The 23,279-nt window shown below is 45.3% G+C and overlaps 1 protein-coding gene and 2 long non-coding RNA genes across 4 annotated transcripts in view; 2 read left to right on the top strand and 1 right to left on the bottom strand.

Annotated features, from left to right (window-relative positions):
* NID1 (nidogen 1) overlaps positions 1 to 22,919 on the bottom strand; it is an 85,637-nt gene extending 62,718 nt beyond the window's left edge. Inside the window, exon 1 of one of the 2 annotated variants that reach the window (XM_040464920.1) lies at positions 22,571 to 22,919. In XM_040464920.1, the coding sequence (XP_040320854.1) occupies positions 22,571 to 22,795 (225 nt within the window). In that variant the 5' untranslated portion in view covers positions 22,796 to 22,919. The remainder of the gene's footprint in view (positions 1 to 22,570) is intronic. The other variant, XM_040464919.1, reaches the window with a different exon arrangement.
* Positions 12,770 to 13,253, top strand: LOC121023175 (uncharacterized). The gene is made up of 2 exons (XR_005787267.1): positions 12,770 to 13,029; positions 13,083 to 13,253. It is a non-coding gene; the product is annotated as an uncharacterized LOC121023175 (long non-coding RNA).
* LOC121023177 (uncharacterized) lies at positions 13,561 to 15,358 on the top strand. The gene is made up of 2 exons (XR_005787268.1): positions 13,561 to 13,661; positions 15,320 to 15,358. It is a non-coding gene; the product is annotated as an uncharacterized LOC121023177 (long non-coding RNA).
* Positions 22,920 to 23,279: the final 360 nt, after the last annotated feature.

The following is a 23,279-nucleotide window of genomic DNA, read 5'->3' as shown; positions in this document are numbered from 1 at the left end:
CTGGGTCCAATCTAAGCTGGCCTGGGTCCAGCATTAGCCTTGGGGGAATAAAATTTTGTTTTAAGGAGGAACAAACAGGTTGACCTTACCAAAGATAATCTTGAAATACAGTGGCCCACAGTGGAGAACTTTTAACCTAGATAAGCTTATCCATTTATGGGGTATCCTACAGAAAAAGGGGTCTCAGCCAAGCACTCACCATAAAAGGTAGAGGGAAAATTATTTTTCCTGCTCTATGGTTTCTGGTGACCAGGATATGACCTGCTGGGACACCCCACTCCCTCCAGAGCCTGCAGATGGGATCCTGGGAAAACTAGCAAAAGCCAGCAAACGGTGAGAATTCTCGCCAAAGTCAGCTGTCCCAGATCTCTATCTGTAGCGCCTGGTTGAGAGAGGAAGGTAAAATTTCATGCTGTCCCTTCCTTTCCAAATTCAGATTGGCAGGCAAAAAGACATTTGTAACAATGAGGTCTTTGAATTGTGACTCTCGAGAATTTACTTTTGGGTACCCATTGGTTGTTGATCCTTTCTCTCCCGGGGACAGCTACTGCCTTCTTATTTATCTTGCTTTGTGTCAGGTTGGGGGCCCCCCCAAATTTGGCCAGAGATGTGCATTGCACTCCCATTTGCAGCTAGGGTCCTATCAACCATTGCCAGCTCTCAGGAGAACTAAGTCTTTCATTCTTTCCGTTATGTTTGGGGGCAGCTGGTGGTTATCTTGGGCAGGCAGTATCCTCCGCACCCTCTTTGGGGATGCCTCTTGTATTCAAGGGATTGTTCAATACTGCCAGGAATATTTACCGTTTGTGCCTGTTGAAACCTGACAAGATATTTGAAAGGATCTTGTTAAGTAGCTCTATGGTCAGAAGTGGGCCAGCCTGGAAGCCGGTCTTCAGAGATGAGAGGAACACTTTTTAGGCCTTCTCACCTGAACTAAAATGAAACCATGTAACCCAGAGGGAAAGAAACACATTCTCAAGTCTTTCCTGGAAGGATTTACTAAAATATTCCAAAGACCAACAGCTCTAAATCTAGAACACAAGAATCTTGTGATTTCCATCTTGGTTGAAGATCTTCTCCCTGATAAAAAGAAGCAAATTGAAGCCAGTGTAGTTAGATGGGCGGTCGGTCCCTGGATACCTTTAAGACTATAAACCAGTTTTCAGAATTAAGAGCAACTGTCCCTATCTTACAAATCTTTGCAAAACCAGAAATGCAGCTCTAGAAACAATTCAAAGTCTACCTATCTCGGCCATCTCCCAAAACCCCCCTATTCATCTCAGAATGGCTACAGATGTTGTAAAAGATCAGAACTTGGAATCAGAACCTTCCTGCTTTTCAGAAAATGAAGGAACAATTTAAGTAGTAATTACCCTAGCCTTCTGATAATAGACAAATAGACCCTAAAACTCCTAGAAGAAAACTAGCTTTCTCCCAAGGTCCCTTGAAGATGTAAATGTTACCACGTTTCTTTGAAATGTAAATACCCCAAGGACGTAAGTCAAACAAGGCTCACAGTCACCTGAGACAGAAGGGAAAAAGAGGGGAGGAGGAAGCTTTTAAAAATATAAACAGTTAAAAAAGCTCTCTGGGCCCAAATCTAGTCCACAGCCTCCATAAGGTTACTTGCCAAGGACAAATACAAATCTCAAGTCTCTTCCACAAATATTACTAAAAAGCTTCAGCCACCTGCCATCTGAGCAGATAAACTTTCCATCCGCCAGAAAGAAAATTTGGATCCAACTGTTCGTCTATAAACAGTTTTGCCTGTCTCACGGCAAAGATTTTAAAATAAAAGCCAGAAGATCTCTGTTGGCATCTGTCTATGTGTTTACGTATGGATATTATAAATGTGTGATTTTTCTTCTACTTCCACATAGTAATGCCACGATGAAGTTGTAAAGGGCTCTCTTTCATTGGCTTAAAGACAAAAACACATTCTATAAATCAAGTATGCTCTCAGAAATATGAAACTAACCCAACGGTTTTTCAAGTGATCTAGGATAATATTTGGTACATAGAAGCTAGTTTAAGTTTGTTGGTTTAATTAAAACAGGCTTGTCTTTAGAGTTTCATTTAGAGTTATCAACGTTAAATATATAATACTTTTATTCCACATAGGTTTACTAAAAGTCAAATAACTACTGATCTCTCTATTACAGAAATTTGTCAATAAGAAAAAATAACTTCAGATAATGGTTAACCTGTTTCATGTCTTGTGAAATTTTCATGGTTTACCTAAACATAACTGTTCAGAACAAGTGAGTTAAATGCATGCAAGTAAGATAAAAGTTTATAAATGAACTTTTCAACAATGATGCTTTACGATAGGTCTACATAAAACTAGTTTCCAAAATCTTTTTCGTAACTTGAAACCTTAAATTATACTGAGATAAGTTAAATGATGCATATTCACTGAATATCTAGATCATTTCCAAATAAGATAAAACACTGAAACAGTAATTACTGAACACAGACTTATTTATCATCCTTTGGCTTCCTTTTCTAGAGGAAGTCAAGATTTTTAGGGTGTATTAGTAAACATGTTCTGTGCCACATTGGAAAATTTACGATTAGGAAGAATATACTTCTAGAAATTATAAAATGTATTTATAAATTTGTCAGTCTACAATTGCTTACTTCTTGGTTTTCACCAGGAATTAAGGATTTTAATACTTAAGAATTCTAATTAACATACGTAATTAAAACTACTAGAAATAAAAAGAGTTTTATTTATTTTTTAAAAATTTTTTAAATGTTTATTTTTGAGAGAGAGAGAGCGCACAAGCAGGGGAGGGGTAGAGAGAGAGGAAGACACAGAATCCAAATCAGGCTCCAGGCTCTAAGCTGTCAGCACAGCAGGGCTCAAACTCAGGAACATGAGATCATGACCTGAGCCGAACACAGCTCAATCAACTGAGCCACCCAGGGGCCAAGATGCTAAACTTTATTAGGTTATATTGCACAAATGCATGTTACTAATATACGTGCTGTAGAAATTGTGTGAAATTGCTAAAAATCTGGTATGTCCTGGTGTAATGTTATCAGTCCCATTTCCAGTTATCTCTTAAAATGTTGTAGGTCACAGAAATAACCAAATTTTCTATTATAATTACAATTCTGTTATAATAACTGTCATCAGATGTTGAAACATGGTCATTTTATGTCTTTTGTCACTTATGGATGTTTATTTTACTCTGACGCTTTCGCAAAAGTGCCTCATCATCAGAAAGACTGGGGGAAAGGACTCAACAAATACTCGAGAGTACACGTTTCTGGGAACTTGAAGATTATAAAACTGCACCAGGTACGAATTTTCAGAACTCATGGACAAACTGGATTAAAGCAGAACAAGAATTAATACCATGGGACTGAATGAACTAATGAGGATTATTATTTTTTTTTTTTTACAAATTTGTCTTTGAGACATTGCTGGTTCCTTAATGTTTTGGTTTTTTTCAGCTTCAAGGAAAGCATTTTTACTTTTTAATTTTGTAAAGTTTGCCTTTGTAAGTATAATTTTTTAATGTTAATTTATTTTTGAGAGATGGGGGGAGAGAGAGAGAGAGAGAGAGAGAGAGAGAGAGAGCGCGCCCACATGCGCGCACATGCAAGTGAGGGAGGGGCAGAGGGAGGGAGACAGAGGATCCAAAGCAGCCTTCGCTGACAGCAGGGAGCCCAACATGGGGCTCAGAACTCAGAACTCACAAGCTGTGAGATCATGATCTGAGCGGAAGTTGGATGCTCAACCAACTGGACCACCCAGGTGCCCGTACCTTTTTAAGTATACATTAAATATTTACTTTTTCTCCCTACCTGGTTCCTCCAGAATGTGGAAACTTAGCATTGTTATTTTCATATCTGTATTGATATTTGCATAAGTTCAGTAAGCATCTGTTCTCCCTTGGACACAACGGGAAACATTGGTTATATGACCAAGCCTTCGACTGGTATGTCAGATTTGAGAATGTACACAGAATCAGATGGGACCAAACAGCTTTGAGAAACTAAAACTGACTTTGCAGAGCCAAAAACAGCACCTTGGAAAAACCAGCCTGGTGTCTTGCTTATAGGGTTCCTGGCAGCCTAACCAGGTAAGGACAGTCACTTCCCAGCAGCCATAGGAATCTCAGGATATCTTGGGGACCTCTTGAAGAGAGAAATTCACCCAAATCTATAGGGATTTCAGGTGAAGTCTGATGGTGAGTCTTTGGCCTGCTTGGCTTCTTAGTCTGGAGAGGCTTTTAAAAGTCCAATCTAAGATTCCTTATGAAAAGTTCCAGCAAAGTGGATTTTTAGAGCCTATACAGTCAATCACTATTCTTGCTGTACTTAACGCAAATAGTCTGGTCAAATGTAATTTTTCAATTTATTTTACAAACAGATTAGTCTGACTATCATTATCTTTGATAGAAATAAGGGTGATTATTTCAGTAGAAACTGATAACACAACCTTGTGGATATCATAATTTTTTTTTAATTTTTATTTATTTTTGAGAGAAAGAGGGAGAGAACAGGGTAGGGGCAGAGAGAGAGGAAGACCTAGGATCTGAAGCAGGCTCTGTACTGACAGCAGTGAGCTCGATGCAGGGCTCGAACTCACGAACCGTTGAGATCATGACCTGAACCAAAGTTGGACGCTTAACCGACTGAGCCACCCTGGCACCCTGTAACCTTGTGGATATCAGATTCTACTCCCGATCATTTGTGTTTGAGCTTTTGTGATATACCTCTAAATTGGACCAGATTCTTCAACATTCCTCAAATCAATTCTTCGAGTTTCCTCAAATGTCTGGCTACAACTCTCCAGACTGACATTTCCAATTTTCTCCTACCCTTCTCATTTGGAATCACTAAGAACAAAGACTGCCCTTGAACCTCCATGTAAGGAACTATACCAGGTCCTCCTCACTACTCAGAGAGCAGTCAACCTTCAGGGACTTGAACCTCAAGTCCACATCTCCCAAATAAAAAGGGTTCCTCGAGACGTTTGGAACTGCACACCAGCTGGAGTTATAAAATTAACATCGACAAGGGAGGCTCCCCAGAAGCAGACAGCATCTCGAGGTGGATGGCCCCTCCCACGGTCACAGATCAAGATCTTCACCTCCACTATGAAGATTTTATTCCTTTTTCCTTTTCACTACTTGCTTTTTCTGTTTATGAATGCATGCAAGGACGATGCTCCCTAACCGTGGCACCTACCTCTGAATCTACTGCTAAAGCAGTAACTGCCCAACACAAATCCTTCCTCCCCAAAATTGCTCTCGATAATAGGACAGCCCTTGATTATCTTTTAGCTGAGCAAGGAGGTGTGTGTGCTATGGCCAGCATCACTTGCTGCACTTAGCTTAAGAAAGTGACTCCTTCAGGGTGCCATTGAAGCACCCTGGGTGGCTCAGTCAGTCAAGCGTCTGACTTCGGCTCAGGTCATGATCTCGCAATCTGTGGGTTCAAGCCCGTGTCGGGCTCTGTGCTGACAGCTCAGAGCCTGGAGCCTGCTTCGGATTCTGGGTCTCCCTCTCTCTCTGCCCATCCTCCGCTCACGCTTTGTCTCTCTCTCTCTCTCTCTCTCTCTCTCTCTCAAAAATAAATAAATATTAAAGAAAAAAAGTGACTCCTTCAATGGGGTCTTTCTTTGACTTTATTTGATTCTGACTGGTTTGGTTCTTGGATGCCATGGCTCCAAAGAGCACTCTAGACATTGGGAATTATCCTCCTTATAATAATCATAGTAGTCTCCCTGAAACACTGTGTTTTCTCAGAAGCTTTAAATGCATGTTTACGGCCACTAGCCACCAAGCAGATGATCTTCCTAAGACTAAATCATCAGAAAAGAAACAAAGAGAATAACTGACTTAAGCAATGTGAGCCCAAAGTCATGACCTGCAAATACCCCAGATAGATGCAGCAGAAAGGCATACGGACCTATGAATACCACACGGAGGCCGCGGCAAACGGGGAATGAGGCAATAAAACCTGCACGAACTCGAGAGCTGGGAGAAGCAGAATGCCTTAAAATCTGATCACATCTCTCAGGCTGAGAGCCTGATCAAAAGGAGAGAATTGCCAGTGGGGCGCCTGGGTGGCTCAGTCAATTAAACGTCTGGCTCTTGATATCAGCCCAGGTCATAATCTCATGGTTCATGGGTTCGAGCCTCACATCGCGCTCTGTGCTGACAGCACAGAGTCTGCTTGGACTTCTCTCTCTCTTTCTCTCTCTCTGCCCCTCCCCCAACTTGCATGCTCTCTCAAAATAGACGAACAAACTTTTTAAAAAGGGGGAGAATTGTTAAGAACAAAACAAAACAAAACAAAAAAACCCACAAGGCAACAAGCCCCAGTGGAGTCGCTTATGCTAAGCTCCACGTCACCAAACCAAGACTTGACTTGATTACAGTTTCAGCTCTCCCCAAAATGGAATCAGGAACCAGTCAATCAGGAACTGCCTGATCAGCACTAGCTAGGTCATCTGCCCTCCAGACAGACCCCTACCGTCCAATAAAAGGAAACGGACTGGGCCATAACTAATCCATTTTCCGCCTAGTATACGTTCCTTGTTCCTGCTCCCTTCTGGCTAGGAAAGTCTTCCATTTTGTACAGCTCCTCAGAGCTCATTTCCACCTGCTAGGTATGGATGCGGTCCAATGCCAATTGATTTTTGTTCAAGTAAACTCTTAAAGTTTTTAATATGCCTCAGTTTACCTTCAAACACAGTTCTTACCTTGGAGCCCCAACTCAGGTGCCCTGACTCCCAATGGCACCAGCACATTCCTTGCTGTAGATTATGTGGTGTCTAAAGGGGGTGTCTCTTGATCAGATGGGGGCCCCACGTGTGGGGTGATGATCAGGTAAAAGCCCACCTGAAAACATCCCCCTGAGGCAGAACGAAGGAGACAGAAGTTTACTGAATCCAACACAAGGGAGTGGTGGGCAGGACAGCAGAGGAGAGGTGGTCTGTAAGGAGGCAGTGGGAGGGGGCTGCTTTTAAGGAGGGAAGGCGAGGCGGTATGGTGATGGATGGAATTCTCCCTCTTTTGGTAACTGTGCCTAATTGTTAGTAGCCCCTTGATCAGAGCCGACGGCCTGTCTGTAGTCAGCCATGTGGTCAGTGTGTCCCTTTCTGCATTCCATTGCTCAAGCCTGTTTGCCTAAAAGTGGCCTCCACAGATTACACCACAAAACTCTTATGGACTGAATGTATTCCTGAGAAAGGCTGACTGAATTATTGACAGAGTAATAATAATAATAATAATAATAACTGTAATAAATAATGTAATATTATTGTCTATACCACTTCTTTATTGAAACCAGCTACTTCCAGTACATTGACCGATGTAAATATTGCCCTGAAATCTTACTTATAGTTCACACTGGGAAAAAGAAGTTCCTTTAGCAAAGTTAAACTTCAGCTCAGTGTATTACTAGCACAACTTAATGCCCCCTTTAAAGAATGTATCTAATGCCTAAGTGGCTCAGTCGGTTAAGCGTCTGACTCTTGATTTTGATCTCAGCTCAGGTCTTGATTTCAGGATCCTGAGTTCAAGCCCCAAACGGGGCTCCATGCTGGGCGTGTGGAGGGAGGGAGGGAGGAAGGTAGGGAGGAAGGAAGGAAGGAACTATCTAGGGGCGCCAGGCTGGCTCTGTCAGTGGAGTGTGTGACTCTTGATCTCAGGATCGTGAGTTCAATCCCCATGTTGGGTGTAGAGCTTATTTTAAAAAACAAATAAATAAAAATCTAAAAAATAAAGAATGTATCTATTCACCCACTCCAAGGAACACACCAAACAATAGGCTCTTCATCCATTTGCACAGCGCAGAACAAGTCGCTTACATCACAAAACACCCCAGGGTGAAATGCCCAGCACCACATGGCTAACAGCTGGAGCCACTTAACGTACAATTGTTTCAACTCAGCTGACATTATGAAGAGGTAGAGCAACTAACCCATATCGGAGATTATTCCCCCTTTAAAAAAGCACTTCCTGTTTCATGTTTGTTCCTCTTTGAAGACAGACAGCATGAATCAGTGGAGAAAGTCTAAATGCAGACACCCAATAAATAACATGTTAAATTCCTTACATTCAAATGCACAGGGAAGAAGCTGAAACAACCATCTCTTGAGGCTTAAATGAGCCTAGTAGTGATCCCCAGGGCAGAAGGCAGCCTACGATTGTCGGGAAAGCCCTCTCCACAACAGATGTGGTTAAGAATACTGGAGGGTAGGCACAAATAAGAAACAAATGCGGTCGTTTTCCAAATGCAAATTGTTGTACTCAGTTGTACTGAGAAGACAATGAAATTGCATGCAGTTGCAAAAGCAAACTCCATGGGTGGGAGAAAGTAGGAATGTAAGGTAAAATTATTTGGGGTAAAGAATGGAAAGGCAACAAACAGACTGCCAACTCAGGAGTCCTTTACTACAGCTGTCCGCAGTTTTAAAATTTTAATACGACCATACTTCTTTTCACATACATAGAAAAGACAAGCAAATTGGGGCGGGCGCCTGGGTGGCGCAGTCGGTTAAGCGTCCGACTTCATCCAGGTCACGATCTCGCGGTCCGTGAGTTCAAGCCCCGCGTCAGGCTCTGGGCTGATGGCTCAGAGCCTGGAGCCTGTTTCCGATTCTGTGTCTCCCTCTCTCTCTGCCCCTCCCCCCGTTCATGTTCTGTCTCTCTCTGTCCCAAAAATAAATAAACGTTGAAAAAAAAAATTAAAAAAAAAAAAAAGACAAGCAAATGGGACATAATTTAGTTTAATGTCATACAGCCAGTAAGTGATGGAACCAAGATTTGAACTCACATTTGCTGGCATCCATAACCTCTGCTCTTTCTCTTGTATTTGCTGGCTACTTGGGAAGACTTGTGAGCCACAGTGGAAGTTGCAAAGCCTCATGGGATAGCTTCATGGATAAAGACTGGATAGCTAGAAAAAACTAAGAAACTAAAAGGGCCTAAGGAAAGGAAAACTTGATAACGAAGTCCAGGAAAAAGCCAAGCCCGTAATACAATCAAGGAGGAGGTTGACTGATTTTAAGTCGAGGGCAAATACGGGATCTATGGCCTTACCCCCTTCTGTGGTACTTTACAGAACATTTTTATTCCAATTATCTGATTAAATCTAGTAAAGCAGGCATTAATATCATCTTCATTCTTCACGTGAGAAAAAATGAGTTTCAGTTTATAGGTCTTGCCTAAGATCACACACTAGAAGTCTTGCCTAAGATCACACACACAAAACTGCAGACCTTTTCCATTAACCCCACTGAGCCAGAGAAATGGCTCTGGCTTGAATTAGAAATAAAAATAAAAGTCTTCACACATAAAAATAAGGGACAACCTAGGGGTAATAGTTACCCCTAGGTAAGAGATTTGCCAGTGGTTTCAATTTAATCCAGTTAATGTCTAATAAGAGACTTTGGATCAGTTACCCATCTCTTCTGCAGGGAATTTCTACCTGAGATTACCTTCCAACATTTAAAAATGGTCAGGGTCTTTAAATGTTCACTTCTAGCATGTCTATCAAAAAAGAGGTAGAAATGTGCCTCAGCAGTCCAGAATAGGAGCCAGTCAGGGAAGGGAGAAGGGCTGGTCTAAACTCTCAGTCACTGGGGAGAAGCATGCTCTTCTTTAACACCCTAGAGATTAATATCAGAAGTTTCCCTGTGGCAACTGGAGCCTCAGAAACTCCCCTAATTTGGATTACACCAGCCCTTTAATTTGAACACCAATCCCTTCATTTGAACATTAGAAAGGATAAAGAAAGAATTAAGTATCCATCTGCCTTTCCAGAATGGACCATATGTCAATATCACCCCAAAGCCCCAGTTGATGAGGGAAAGCTACTCTTTACAAAGAAGTATGCCGGCTAGTAAGTATACAAAGAATTATAGAGGGGCGCCTGGGTGGCTCAGCCAGCTGAGCATCCGACTCTTGATTTTGGCTCAGGTCATGATCTCAGAGTTGTGAGATCTAGCCCTGTGCCTGCACTGAATGCAGAGCTTGCTTAAGGTCTCTCTCTCTCTCTCTCTCTCTCTCAAAGTAAATAAATAAAGGGGAGCCTGGGTGGCTCAGTCGGTTAAGTGTCTTGACTTCGGCTCAGGTCATGATCTCGCAGTTCATGAGTTCAAGCCCCGCGTCGGGCTCTGTGCTGACAGCTCAGAACCTGGAGCCTGCTTCAGATTCTGTGTCTCCCTCTCTCTCTCTCTCTCTCTGCCCCTCCCCCAATCATGCTCTGTCTCTCTGTCTCTCTCTCAAAAATGAATAAACATTAAAAAAATTTTTTCATAAATAAATAAATAATAAAATATAGAAAGAATGATAGAAAGAAACAAGCAAACCAGAAAACAAACTAAAATACGACTTGGCAACCCTTCATTTAATACCTGAGTCAGGCAATGATCATCAATGGATGCTAAGCATTAGTTGAAAGGTTGGTGGGAAAGGGGTCCCCTCCATAAGACCGAAGTATCACCCCATAGCTTGCCTGCTGTTCCCAAGGGAAAAAAAACATGACTTGACAGACATGATTTCGCTGCCATCTCCTTATCAGTAGCAGATAGTACAGCAATAACCAGATTATCACTTGCCTCCTGATGTTATACAGTATGCCACAACTTCATTCATGAAGGACTCTTGTTAAGTCTTTAGCCTACTCTATAATAAAAATACAATAATCTTTAGCCTACTCTATAATAAAAATACAAATATCCCAAATAAAAAAATGAGTAAAGGACTTGGATAAATGTTTCTCCAAAGAATATATATAAATGGCCAATGAGCACATGAAAAGGTGCTCCACATCATTAGCCATTAGGGAAATGCATATCAAAACCATAGTGAGATACCACTTGACACCCACTAAGTTGGGTAGAATCACAAAGTCAGATAATAAGAAGTGTTGACAAAAGATGAGACACTGGAACCCTCCATACATTGCTAGTGGGCACGTAAAATGGTGCAGCCACGTTGGAAAACAGTTTGATAGTTCCCCCAAAATGTTAAACAGTTACCACGTGACCTAGTGCTGGGAGGAGAAGTTTTACTCCACCCTTAAAGGTTCTTCTGGCTGGTCTAAGAATTAAATTGACACGAAACAGATTAACAGGAGAAAACCACATTTAGTTTCAAATGTACAGGAACACCACATGCATGGGGGCATTCCAAGACAGGAAGGTAAAATGAGGCATATATGTTTATCCTGAGCTAGGGAATGAGATGGAAGAGCAGGGCAATTCACGGGGTGATAAGAGCAGATTTTTCATAATCAGAGGTTTGCCCTGCCACATTGATGGGTCACTCAGGTAAAACTTATCTCTGATAAAAACTCTCATCCTGGGAAAGACCCCCAACTGACATCCATTAGGTAGTTAAGGGAGGTGCAAATGTTTTCAGCCCACTAGGTCTTGATCACTTTCAGCGCAAAATAACCCACATGCTCAAGTGGCATACTTTATGGAGACTTCTTTTGAACCCCTTCACTTGCAATTCCAGATCTCACAACAGATTCAGGAGAACTGAAAGCAGATGTCCACACACAAACTTGTACACAAACATTTACAGTAGTATTATTCATAAACAGTCAAAAAAAAAAAAAAAGAGAGAAACAATCTGGATGTCCATTAACTTATGAGTGGACAAATAAACAACAATATTACTCAGTCGTGGAAGAATAAAGTACCAATCTATGTTGAGACATGGAGGAACCCTGAAAATGTTATGCCAAGTGAAAAAAGCCAGTAACAAAAGATCACATATAGTATGATTCCACTTGTGTGAAATGTCCACAACAGGTAAATCCATAGAGACAGACAGTAGATTTAGTGGTTGCTAAGGATCAGGGATGTAGGGGAGCAGGGAGGAGATGGGATGTGACTGCTAAAAGATATGAGGTTTGTTTTGAGGGGAATCAAAATATTCCATAGTTAGACAGCGGTGATGGTCGCACATTTCCTGAATATACTAAAAATCACTAAATCGTATACTTTAAAGGGGTGAATTTTATGGTATGTGAATTATATCTCTATAAAGCTGGTATTTAAAAAAATCAAGGAGGTATATAAAATCAGGGGGTAGTTGTATATACACGTATGTTTGTAATTTGTGAATCTCTCTGCAAGGAGATAAAAAAAAACAACAACTCATGAATAGTGATTGTCTCTAGGGAGGGCAGTATGAGGCTGGAGGCCAGGGTGGGAAGATTTCCCTGTTCTCTGTTTTTACAATTTTCTTTTAACCATTCGCATTGTCTTCCTATTTCCAGAATTAATTTTAAAATAAAATTCTACATGCTTTCTAAAGAAAAAAAATGTTTAACCTGAATTATTTTCAAGATTGCCAGTTTTCAGAAAATACAGGGATGGAATAACATACATAGAAATGGTCATTACATTACATTACAAAGAAATGGTCAAATGCAGAAGGTGGGGCATTCTACGGGACAACAGGCAGTGATTCTTGAATAGGCTGATGACTCAAAAGGGGGAGGATAAGATTAAAACAGACTACAGAGATGCAGTTAAATGTAATGCTTGTCTTTCTTTAAACCCATCTGAGTAAGTCTAGCTATAAAGGAAAGCTTTGGGAACATTGGACAGCTGTGACATGGACTGGATACAAACGGATAATAGGGAATTATTATTGATTTTGTTATGTATGATAATAGTAGGCTGGCTATATAGGGAAATGCTCTTTTCATTTTAGGAATGGACACTAAAATAGTGATGTAAGTCACAAGGACTGTAATTTACTTTGGATACATCAGCAAAGGGAAATTAACGAAATAAATAGGGAACACGGCTCACAACTGTTACATTTAGGTAATGTGCTTATGGGTGCTCATGATATTTTCTCCCTTTTACGTGTGTGTTTGAAACATTTATAATTAAAAATTAAATAAAAGAAAAAAATTTACCTGAGGACAAAAGCAGTTTAGAGACTTGCTCCCTAGGGGCTAAGAACCAACTTTTCTCACAAGTAATGCAGTGGTGAGTGGGGTCACGCAGGGGTGGGTAGTGCAGTGCACTGGCGGGTAATCTGATCAGTGTGAGTGGGGTCACGCAGGGGTGGGTAGTGCAGTGGCAGGTAATCTAATCAGTGGTGAGTGGGGTCACGCAGGGGTGAGTAGTGCAGTGGCGGATAATCTGATCAGTGGTGAGTGAGGTCACACGGGGTGGGTAGTGCAGTGCAGTGGTGGGTAATCTGATTAGTGGTGAGTGGGGTCACGCAGGGGTGGGTAGTGCAGTGCAATGGCAGGTAATCTGATGAGTGGTGAGTGGGGTCACGCAGGGGTGGGTAGTGCAGTACAATGGCAGGTAATCTGATGAGCGGTGAGTGGGGTCACGCAGGGGTGGGTAGTGCAGTGGCGGGTAATCTGATCAGTGGTGAGTGGGGTCACGTAGGGGTGGGTAGTGTCATGCCCTAGTGAGCTTCATGAGAGCAGAGACCATGTGTGATGCCACTCATCACAGCTGCCCCATAAACCCAGCCCAAAAGTCTATACAGAACAGGGACTGATAAGATACTGTCAAATTGAAGGGGTTTGGGATGAAGGTAGGGTTTGCAGCTGACACCCAAGAAGGAATCCTTGAAGACGTCTTTGGTGCGAAAAGGCGATTGTATTAAAGCATGGGGACAGGACTCACGGGCAGAAAAAGCTGACAGGTAACTGATTATATACCTTCAGGTTGGGAGGGGGTTAGGTAAGTCTCTGAGGTATTTTGGAAGCGACGTTTCCAGGAACTTGAGGCGCTAGGTGCTGTTGGGAAAACGCCATTTATCGCCATTTAGTAAAACCTCAGTCATGAGACCCTTCAGATGGATACCAGGGGCCATAAGCTTGGAGTATGATTGCCAGCATATATCTTGGGGGATTTGGGATAAAGGAAGTTTCCAAACGAATTGTTATATGTTAAAGCAGACTCACAGGATCCTGAGGGGTCAGGATAATGTTAAGCCAAGATCCCCTTTTGCCCCAGCAAAGTGTCATCATCAGGGCAGCTGAGCTCCTAGAGAGGGAGGTCACCCTGCCTGTTTCAAGCACTTGTCTATGGGCTGTAGGCTGTAAGAGAATTTAATTTTTCATTTGCCTTAGTTTCTCACATCACCATGCAAGCCCTTAAACCCCTTTCCTTTGTTCTTGGGTAGCCAGGAGTCTCCGGGGAATATCACACATATTCCACGTGGGGAGGGAGGGGGCCAGCCTGTATTTTTCCCTCGGCTCACATAATACTTCCTCATCAAAATGAATAAATGCAGAAAGGAAAGGAAGAACGTGCTGTCTTACATAGCATAGTATAAAGACCGCAGAACTCAGAGTCGGAAGATCCAAGTTCAAGTTCCAGCTCATACTTATGAACTGAATGAACCATGACAAGTCCCTTAGCTGCACGCGGCAGTTTCCTCCCCTACAATACAAAGCTCATCCCATGATGCACCTGAGCCACCCTGCAAAGCAGCATGTCTCAAGTGAGCTAACACAGGAGCAGGCCTCCTTGTTCCCACCTTCCAAATGGGTCTGGAACCCACCGCCCTCATCCACACACCGCCTCTCCTCTGGCTCCTGGCAGCAGGCCTCTCTGGCTCTGAAATTCACTCTCTCTCCTCCACCTTGCCCCCTAAAATCCTCTGGCTGGAAGGCAGCGTAATTTTTTAAAAACTTTTAAAAACCAGACTACTTACAAGGGAAAATGTCAACACACACAGAACAGCGTAACGAACATCCATATACTCATCAATCAGCTCCCACAATTACCAACATGCTCCACTTTCCGTTTTACCAATTCCTCCCATGCATGAGCATATTTTTTTTTGAAATCTTTTAAATGAAATCTCAGACATCAAATTATTTCACCTGTCAATATTTCCATATGTATCTCTTCTAGAAGAGCAGTATGTCTCAAAGATGTCCTTTTATGGCCACTTTGTTTCAATCGGGACACGACACGGTGCTCCCCCTGGCATTTGGTTCACATGTCTCTTAAACCTAATCTTTTAATCTATAGGCTTCTCCCCCTCACGCTTCTTCTTTTCCCATGCTGTCTATTCCTTAAAGAAAGTGGGAATCTTTTAGAAATAAATCATGTAACTCATCTGCTTAGAAATGTCTAACGGCATCCCGCTGATGATAAACGCCTAGGGTTCATTCATTCATTTATTCAATAAATCATAACAGAGCACCCACTATGTGCCACAGGCCACTAGTGAATGGGGGAAATGCGGGTGAATATGGCAAACCAGACCCTGCCTTCACAGGGCTCAGACTCTAGTGGAAAAGAGAGCCAACAAACAGGTAAACTAATAAACGAACAACCTGGTTTTAGGTGGTGATGCATGCCATGATGTAAGTAAGACAGCATGCCAAAAAAAAATCACAAATGGGGGTCTGCGTGTGAGCAGAGGCTGCACAACAGGAAGGCGTAGCCACAGAACAGCGGGGCCTTGTGTCCCAGGCAGAGGGAAACCAAGCACCAAGCATGACAAGCTGGCTGTGGTGGGGAGAGAAAGCAAGCTGGTGTGGCTGGAGCCTGGCCGGTGAGAACAGGGTGAGGGATGGGGGCGGAGACACCTGCTGGACAGGGCCACAGGAGGCTTTGGGAGCGTGATGGGAAGTCTGGATGTCGTGGAGAGCGAGGGAAACCTTTCGAGGGTTTCTGACCTGGGGGTGACAAGGTCTGATATAGCTCTCAAGGGTGTGCGGCCACTGCCCTAGCTCACAGTGCCTTTCATTCCTGTGACATTACACACTCCTTTTCTCTACACTCATGGTCTCATGCACAGTAACGTGCACAGTCCTGCCCACCTGCCATTTTCATAGGCCTCGCCTCTACTCATCCTGTAGCTCCAGCGGGGTTGGGAAGGTTCTCCTGACCCCTCCATCTAGCTCAGGTGCCATCACGGTATCCGGGCTTCTTTTTCATAGCACTTGTCACAGGGGCAACTGGTCAATTATGGGTATAATCATTGGTTCAATGTCTGCCTTCCCCAGCAGACTATAAGCTGAGAACAGAAACTGATCTTGTTTCAATCTGTATCTCTGAAGCCTAGCACCATGCCTGGCATATTAGGCAATAAACTGTTTGCTGAGTGAATGGATGGCATATCTTCACATTGCACTGAATTTTATGAGAAAAAATATCCACTGTCTTGAAATAGAAATGCACATATTCAACCCCTGGTCACTCAAAAAATATTAAAAATCTAAGATAAAATGGAGCTCAGAGATAATCTTGTCAAATCTCTTCATTTTAGAAAAAACAAGACCAGAAAAAAACATGAGGGTGAGAAATGAAGTGATTTGACCTCAGCTATAAGTTGATCAACAGGGTACCTGACTGGCTCAGTCGGGAGAGCATGTGACACTTGATCTCAGGGTCATGGGTTCAAGCCCCAAATTGGGTGTAGAGATTACTTAAAAATAAAATCTTTTTTTTTTTTTTTTAATTTTTTTTTTCAACATTTATTTATTTTTTGGGACAGAGAGAGACAGAGCATGAACAGGGGAGGGGCAGAGAGAGGGAGACACAGAATCAGAAACAGGCTCCAGGCTCTGAGCCATCAGCCCAGAGCCCGACGCGGGGCTCGAACTCACGGACTGCGAGATCGTGACCTGGCTGAAGTCGGACGCTTAACCGACTGCGCCACCCAGGCGCCCCTACTTAAAAATAAAATCTTAAAAAAAAAAAAAAAAAAGTTGATCACCATAATGACTCAGATTCATTTTAGTCCCAACTGGAAATTAATAATCTTTTAAGTATTCTATTATTCAACCAGGGCCTCTGCTAGACCATGGGGCACCTTTGGGCAAATCAAATGCAGGTGTCCTTTCCTCGGTGGCCCCAGTCCCAGGCTGAGGTTTAGGGCTTGGTCAGTTGCCTGTGGGATGGGCTCCAGCTCTCACTGCCCCCTTGGTCATGGCCTGTAGACCATGTAGACCCTAGGCGCTGGCCCTGGGCTCAACCAACAGATTCATAAACTTCCCATGTGCCAGTAAGCGTGTCCCTTCTATGGGTAACAGCAACGGGAATAGGACCTGATCTATGGGAGCGGGGCGGGCCACCTCTCGACTAGGATGGGACCCTGAATGCCCTCCTAGCAAACTGGGGCCACAGCTCTGGGCTGCCACCTCCAAGGAAAGTCATGGGACTATGTTGAACATGGAGAAACACCTATTTAACTTGAAGTTTTCTGTGAAAGAGCTTGAAAGAAATGTCAAACACGATTAAGAAGGAGAGGCTGAGGGATGCCTGGGTGGCTCAGTCAGTTAAGCACCTGACTCTTGGTTTTGGCTCAGGTCATGATCTCCAGTTTCATGAGGCCGAGCCCTACGTTGGGCTCTGCACTGACAGTGTGGAGCTTCCTTGGGATTCTCTCTCTCTGCCCCTCCCCCTTCTCCTCTCCCTGCGTGTGCCTGCACTCTCTCTCTCTCTCTCTCTCAAAATAAACTAAAAAAAAGGAAAGGCTAAAAAAGCTGAGAGTAAAAAAAAAAAAAAAAAAAAACCCATTCAGAAGAGCAGCACAAATGTTTTGAGAACACACACTGAAAATGAAATCCGCCAAAAGAACCAAGCAATTAATTTCTCGAGCAGGAGTGCTAAGGTTAATGCGGTGGGTGCAAGCGTTCAAACTGCAGGAACAATGGGCAAGAGAACAGAGGCCATGGCCATCTGGTTAAGTGGATGCTAACTGAGGGGTATGAACCTTGACAAGATTTCCGCCCTGATGGACCAACGCCAACACCAATGTGCAATGCTGGATGTTTCTATGCAGCAAATGGTAGGCACAGGAGTAGCACCACTACCCTAACAATACTGCAAAACCAAGTCCATATGCGGCTGCAAGACATGACCCATGAAGCTGGCCTTAATGTCCACATGCAACCACCACAAGGTCAGGTAGGTTCTGCAGATAGGTAGGTTGCTTCCCAGGGAACAGGATGCGCTATCACAGCCTGGCTCCTGATCAAGAGTAATTTAAAGAACAGGTGCTTCTGTTAATTTCACTTGCTTCTGAAATGTGTTGTGTGTTTATATAGATAAGTTGCACTTCAATTACTCTAAGAAAGCTGTGTATGGCCAGAAAGCTTAAATACTATTTGGATGGAATGCTTTCTCCTGCCTTGCTGTATTTCTCAACGCATTAAGAAATACCAGGGAGTTTTCACCTTGACAGATTTGATGATTGGTTATGTGTAAAAGCACAGGGGCATATTTTTGTAGATGACTTTGATAAAGCTAGCATCAGCTTGTTACAGATGAGACATCTTTTCTCAAAAGTTACATCAACTGTATAGCACCAAAGTACTACAGAATCAAGTGTAGAATAAAGGTTTGGGGCTTTTTCAAAAAAGACACAATCTCTGCTCTCAATGAAGAAGAAAGCCTGCAGTTTTAGAGCACATTACTACATGATAAGCTGTCTAAATACATTAATTCAGTGAATGTTCACAACTCCATGAGAAAGGCAATGATGTTTCCGTTTTGCAGATGAACAAAATAAGGCTTTCAGAGGTTGGATAACTTACCCAGGGTCCACAATAAGTAAGTGGTAGAACAGAGATTCAAGCCCACACGTATTGGGCTCCAGAGACCCCACTCTTTCCGCATTACCTACTGATACTCCCGTTGAACAGATTAAGTTATGTAAACATTTATCAATATACGAAGCTCCAAATCAGACAATATTGGAGTTACAGAAGAGTTCTAAGGACTGAGGGGTGCATGCAGTCCACAAGTACCGGTCAGTTAGGAAGGAGGAAGGGCCTAGAGAATGGGAGAGAATGAGAGGTTAAGAGATGGATAAAGTGGAAGAATGAAAGAATGAGTAAAGGGCCAAAGTGAGACATATTCTACTGTCTTAGAAGTGTTAAGGCAAAGCTGGAAATGAAGCTAGAATGGTAGGATGAGGCCCTGAATCCAGGTCAAGGAGTCCAGGGTCCTCTGAAGTCAGGATGGAGGGAGGGCACTAAAGAAATTGAACATCAGGGCACCTGGGTGACTCACTCGGTTGAGTTTCCGACTCTTGACTTTAGCTCAGGTCCTGATCTCACAACTGGTGAGGTTGAGCTCCTCGTAGGGCTCTGGCTGACAGCATGAAGCCTGCTTGGGATTCTCTCCCTCTCTCTCTCTGCCCCTCCCTCGCTTGAGTGCACAAGCGCTCCCAAGCCCCTTCTCTCTCTCAAAAGAAAAAAAAAAAAGAAAGAAAAGAAAGAAACAACACTGTTGGAAAGTGTCACTGCAACAGGACAAGAAAGATACAGAAGCAAGGGCCTTCTGTGAAGGTGAAATGGGGAACTGATCACCGGGTTACTCAAGCCAATGGGCAATTCTTCAGTCCTCACCTTTTGTGCCCATTTAACCTTGGTGGTTCACTCCCTCCTCCTTGAGACACTTTCCTCATTTGGCTTCCAGGACTCCACTTCCTTTTCATTTCCTCTCAACTCACTGGCCACATCCTGTCAGTCTCCACGGCTGACTCCTCCTCTTTTCCCTGACCAATGGAGGCTCCCTTGGACCTCTTCTCTATTTGCATATACTCCCCTGCAGGGGTCACTTTAGTTCTGTTTTAAATACCATCTATGTGCCAATGATTCCCAATTTATACCTAAAGCCTAGGCTTCTCTTCTAAATTCCTGATTCATATACCTACTCCATCCCAGACCCTTTACATTAGGTAGTAAATCACCTCCTGATATATAATTTACTATGTTTGCTGTTTGTTTTCTTGGTCCCACTCCCCTGCTAGAATGTAAACTCACTGAAGATAGGATTGTTTTGTTCACTTGTATTTTGAGTGCCCTAAATAGTGCCTGGTACATAGTAGGCACTTGGAAGGTATCTGTGGAATAAATGAATAAAAGGAAGGGGTAAGGCAGCCTCAAAACAGTAAAGAACCCGCATAAGGTACTATGAACAAGGAAAAGCAAGTAGTAAAAGTATCCGAGGGGAGGAGGGAGGTGAGTGATTTTCACTTTGCCACGTGGAATCTGAAGTGACAGATGGGCATTTGGGTGGAAACATCTGGTAGGATTTTGGAATTCTGGGACCAGTGTTTATTATTATTTCTTCATCTGAAAAGAAGGAGGAGCTGTTTTGAGGATTAAATAACGTAAAACTAGCAGGTCCTCTGACACATGTGGTTATACTCACCCAATACTTTTCCTTCTCAGTGAATGTTCATATTCCTAGCCAAGTGCCCAGGATCGTGCAGACCCTCTCGCTCAGACACACATCCCTGTCCATCCACCTTTTATTCAGGGCCATCACACAGTAGATGCCCCTCGAGTCCTGGGAACGCAGCCCTCCAACATGGGCCCTCTTTGAGGATTGCCTCCATTGAAAAACTGCTTGGCCCAGGATCACGCTTCCTTCCAAGGCAGCCCTTACCCGTGACTGATGGCTGCAAGGGCACAGAGACCGAGCCCTCTCAGGCACACTGGAGACAGCTCGAGACACCCCGCCTCCAGAGCTCCCAGGGAGCTGGCTGAGACCTCTGCTGGCGGCTCAGCCTCTGCTCAGTTCTTCACCTCCCTGCCTCCATAAGTGTGGAAGTGAGGAGCCCTCCCCCAAGAAATAACCTGCTGGCTAATCTCCATTTCACAGCTTCCTGGGAACCCTTGGGGGAGGGGCGGGGGGGGGGTGCAGATACAACCAAGAGAGCTCCGGGATTCTTTCTCCCTGAAGTGCAGAGTAAACCCAAATAGACCTGGAGGGTATGGCTTGACAGGAATCGTTTTTTTCAGCAATAGATTTTCTAGGTCTTTAGAATGTAATGTGGTTAGTCTGATGCCACAAGTAAAGGAGGGCAGGAGGTCTCAAATTTAACACAGGGGTTCTGAACTTGGGGCTCATGAAGAGAATTCGGTGTGTCTGTTAAGGAGGGAAAAAGAGAAATTTTATTTTTATTTTCAATAACTCCTAAGCGATATTTTAGCATTTCCTTCCATTATGAATGCAGGCAACAAATGGTAGTAGGAACTTTTTTTTTTTTTAATTTTTTTTTCAACGTTTATTTATTTTTGGGACAGAGAGAGACAGAGCATGAACGGGGGAGGGGCAGAGAGAGAGGGAGACACAGAATCCGAAACAGGCTCCAGGCTCTGAGCCATCAGCCCAGAGCCCGACGTGGGGCTCGAACTCACGGACCGCGAGATCGTGACCTGGCTGAAGTCGGACGCTTAACCGACTGCGCCACCCAGGCGCCCCGGTAGTAGGAACTCTTAATGACCTTGCCACCAATAGGAGTCACTGATATTCCCATTTCACGTTTTAGTCATTGTAGGTGTCTTCAAACACTGTTCACAGTCCTCATGATCTTGAAAGTTCAGTAATTACCTGACCCTCCCCCCGCCACTCTTATACCTTATATTTAAAATGGCTAAAAATACACACGTTACTTCATACAATTTCTAATATTTGTATCTGTATTTGAACACAACTGATTTCCTTGGCAATCCTGCGGATGTTACTCTATGTAATTAAAAAATCTTATTCTAAGAAGGGGTCCGACAGGCCTCACCAGACGGCCCACGGAGGTCAGCCACAAGGGCAGCACTCTCTGTGGGTGGAGACTTGAAAGACTCCTTCTTTTTAGGCAAAGCAGACAAGCTCCACGTGGGTGTTGTCCAAGGCACGGTCTGCCCCGGCCAGGCGACGAGCACAGCCATTTCAAGGGCAGGACAGGCTCCCGCCGCTGTTTGCGCTGTTCCCCCCACTTGTGGAATGCGCACAGCTTTATATGAAATCCACATGGTGCGCGGCTGGGGAAGGCGGCGGCACGGAAGGACTTTACCAAGTTGACAGCGTCCCCGGGCCCGGCCAGTTCTGAGAAGGCTCCAGACAACTAAAGGCCACCTGGGCCCGCTCCCCCTTTGGGGCCCCCCATGGTGACAGTGCTCTGCCACAGGAAACTGGATCATCGGGTCGCCCTGCTTTCCCAGCGCTAAACTCTGGACTGAAACGAGCTCAACTGGAGAGCAGAAACATTGCCAAGACATATCCGGAGTCCACACTCACACATGCAGGCTGTCGGCTAAATTCCCGGGGCAGAGGCCGGGTTTGGCGGTCTTTTCCTGACCCGGCACCTACGGAAGTCCCAGGGCCCGCGCGCCGCCTGCGACCCAGCTCTCGCCTTTGCCCGAGTCCCGTCGGACCGGGTCCCGTCCCCAAGGGAACAGGACAATAGCGAGACGCGGACCGACTTCCCGGCGGCGATGCCGCCCACAGCCGCCGGAGAGGAAACTCCGCCCGGGGTCCCGGGGTCCCGGGGTCCCGGGGTCGGGAGGGCGCGCGCGGGGCCGCGCAGACGGGACGAGCCCCCCAGACCCGCGTGCTCCTCTGGCGACAGTGGCCAGGCGGCGCAGAGACGTCGGCGGGCCCGGCAGGCCAGGAGACCCAGCGCCGCGCCCCGCGCGCCCGCGCCCCCGCGCCCAGCGGGTCCCGGTCCCCGCCCACGACGCCCACGTCCGTCCGGCCCCGCGGGCGACCCTGCCAGCCTCGGCCTTCCTGCCGACCCCGGCTCGGCCCCCACGCCCTCCTCCCCGACGGCCCCCACCGCCTGCCCCGGGTCGCACTCACGTAGACCGAGTTGATGTCGGATTTGTCGAAGAAGCGGAGCGCCCGCCTCAGCTCCAGGGCTGGGGAGACTTGGTCATCCCCAGCCTCCAGCTCCAGGTCCCCGTGTCCCGGGCCGAACGGAAAGAGTTCCTGGCGGCTCAGGCAGCCCCCGGGCCCCGCCAGGAGCAGCTGCAGCAGCAGCGCCCGCGTCCACGCAGCCCCGCTCGGGCGGATCGCGGCCAGCATGTTCCCGAACTGCGGCCCCGCAAACCTAGCGGCTCGGCAGACACGGCCGAGGAAGGCGGAGACGTAACCGGACGCCCCTCCGCAGCCCCTCCACGCCTCCCGCCTGCCTCCCGGCGATCCCACCCCTGGAAATAGGGGAGGGGAACAGGGGAGAGGGAGAGGGCCCCGCCCCGTCCACAGGGCGCGCCGCCGAGGCTGCCCAATGGCCGCGAGGGGGAGGGCGTGGGCGAGGGGCGACACCGAAACCCCCCGGCGGTTCCGGCAGCTTCACGAACCTCGACCCCTGCGAGGTCTTGGGCGCTGGTGGCCCGAGGTTCCTGAAACCAGCCCGGTTGCCTCCGAAGAGCAGAGCTTGGGACTTTGCACCACTGTCCCCGGGTCAGGGCTAAGTGGGAGGGCGGGCTACGTGGAAACGCTCTGGATTCAGGAACACAGCCCAACCCAGGGCTGCTCGGGGGCGTCCGGAGGTCGGACTCACCGGGTC

This window comes from Herpailurus yagouaroundi, unplaced genomic scaffold, assembly GCF_014898765.1.
Source record: "Herpailurus yagouaroundi ecotype Mexico unplaced genomic scaffold, PumYag 530, whole genome shotgun sequence".
NCBI classification, from domain to species: Eukaryota; Metazoa; Chordata; class Mammalia; order Carnivora; family Felidae; genus Herpailurus; species Herpailurus yagouaroundi.
This window is presented reverse-complemented; position numbering and strand designations above follow the sequence as displayed.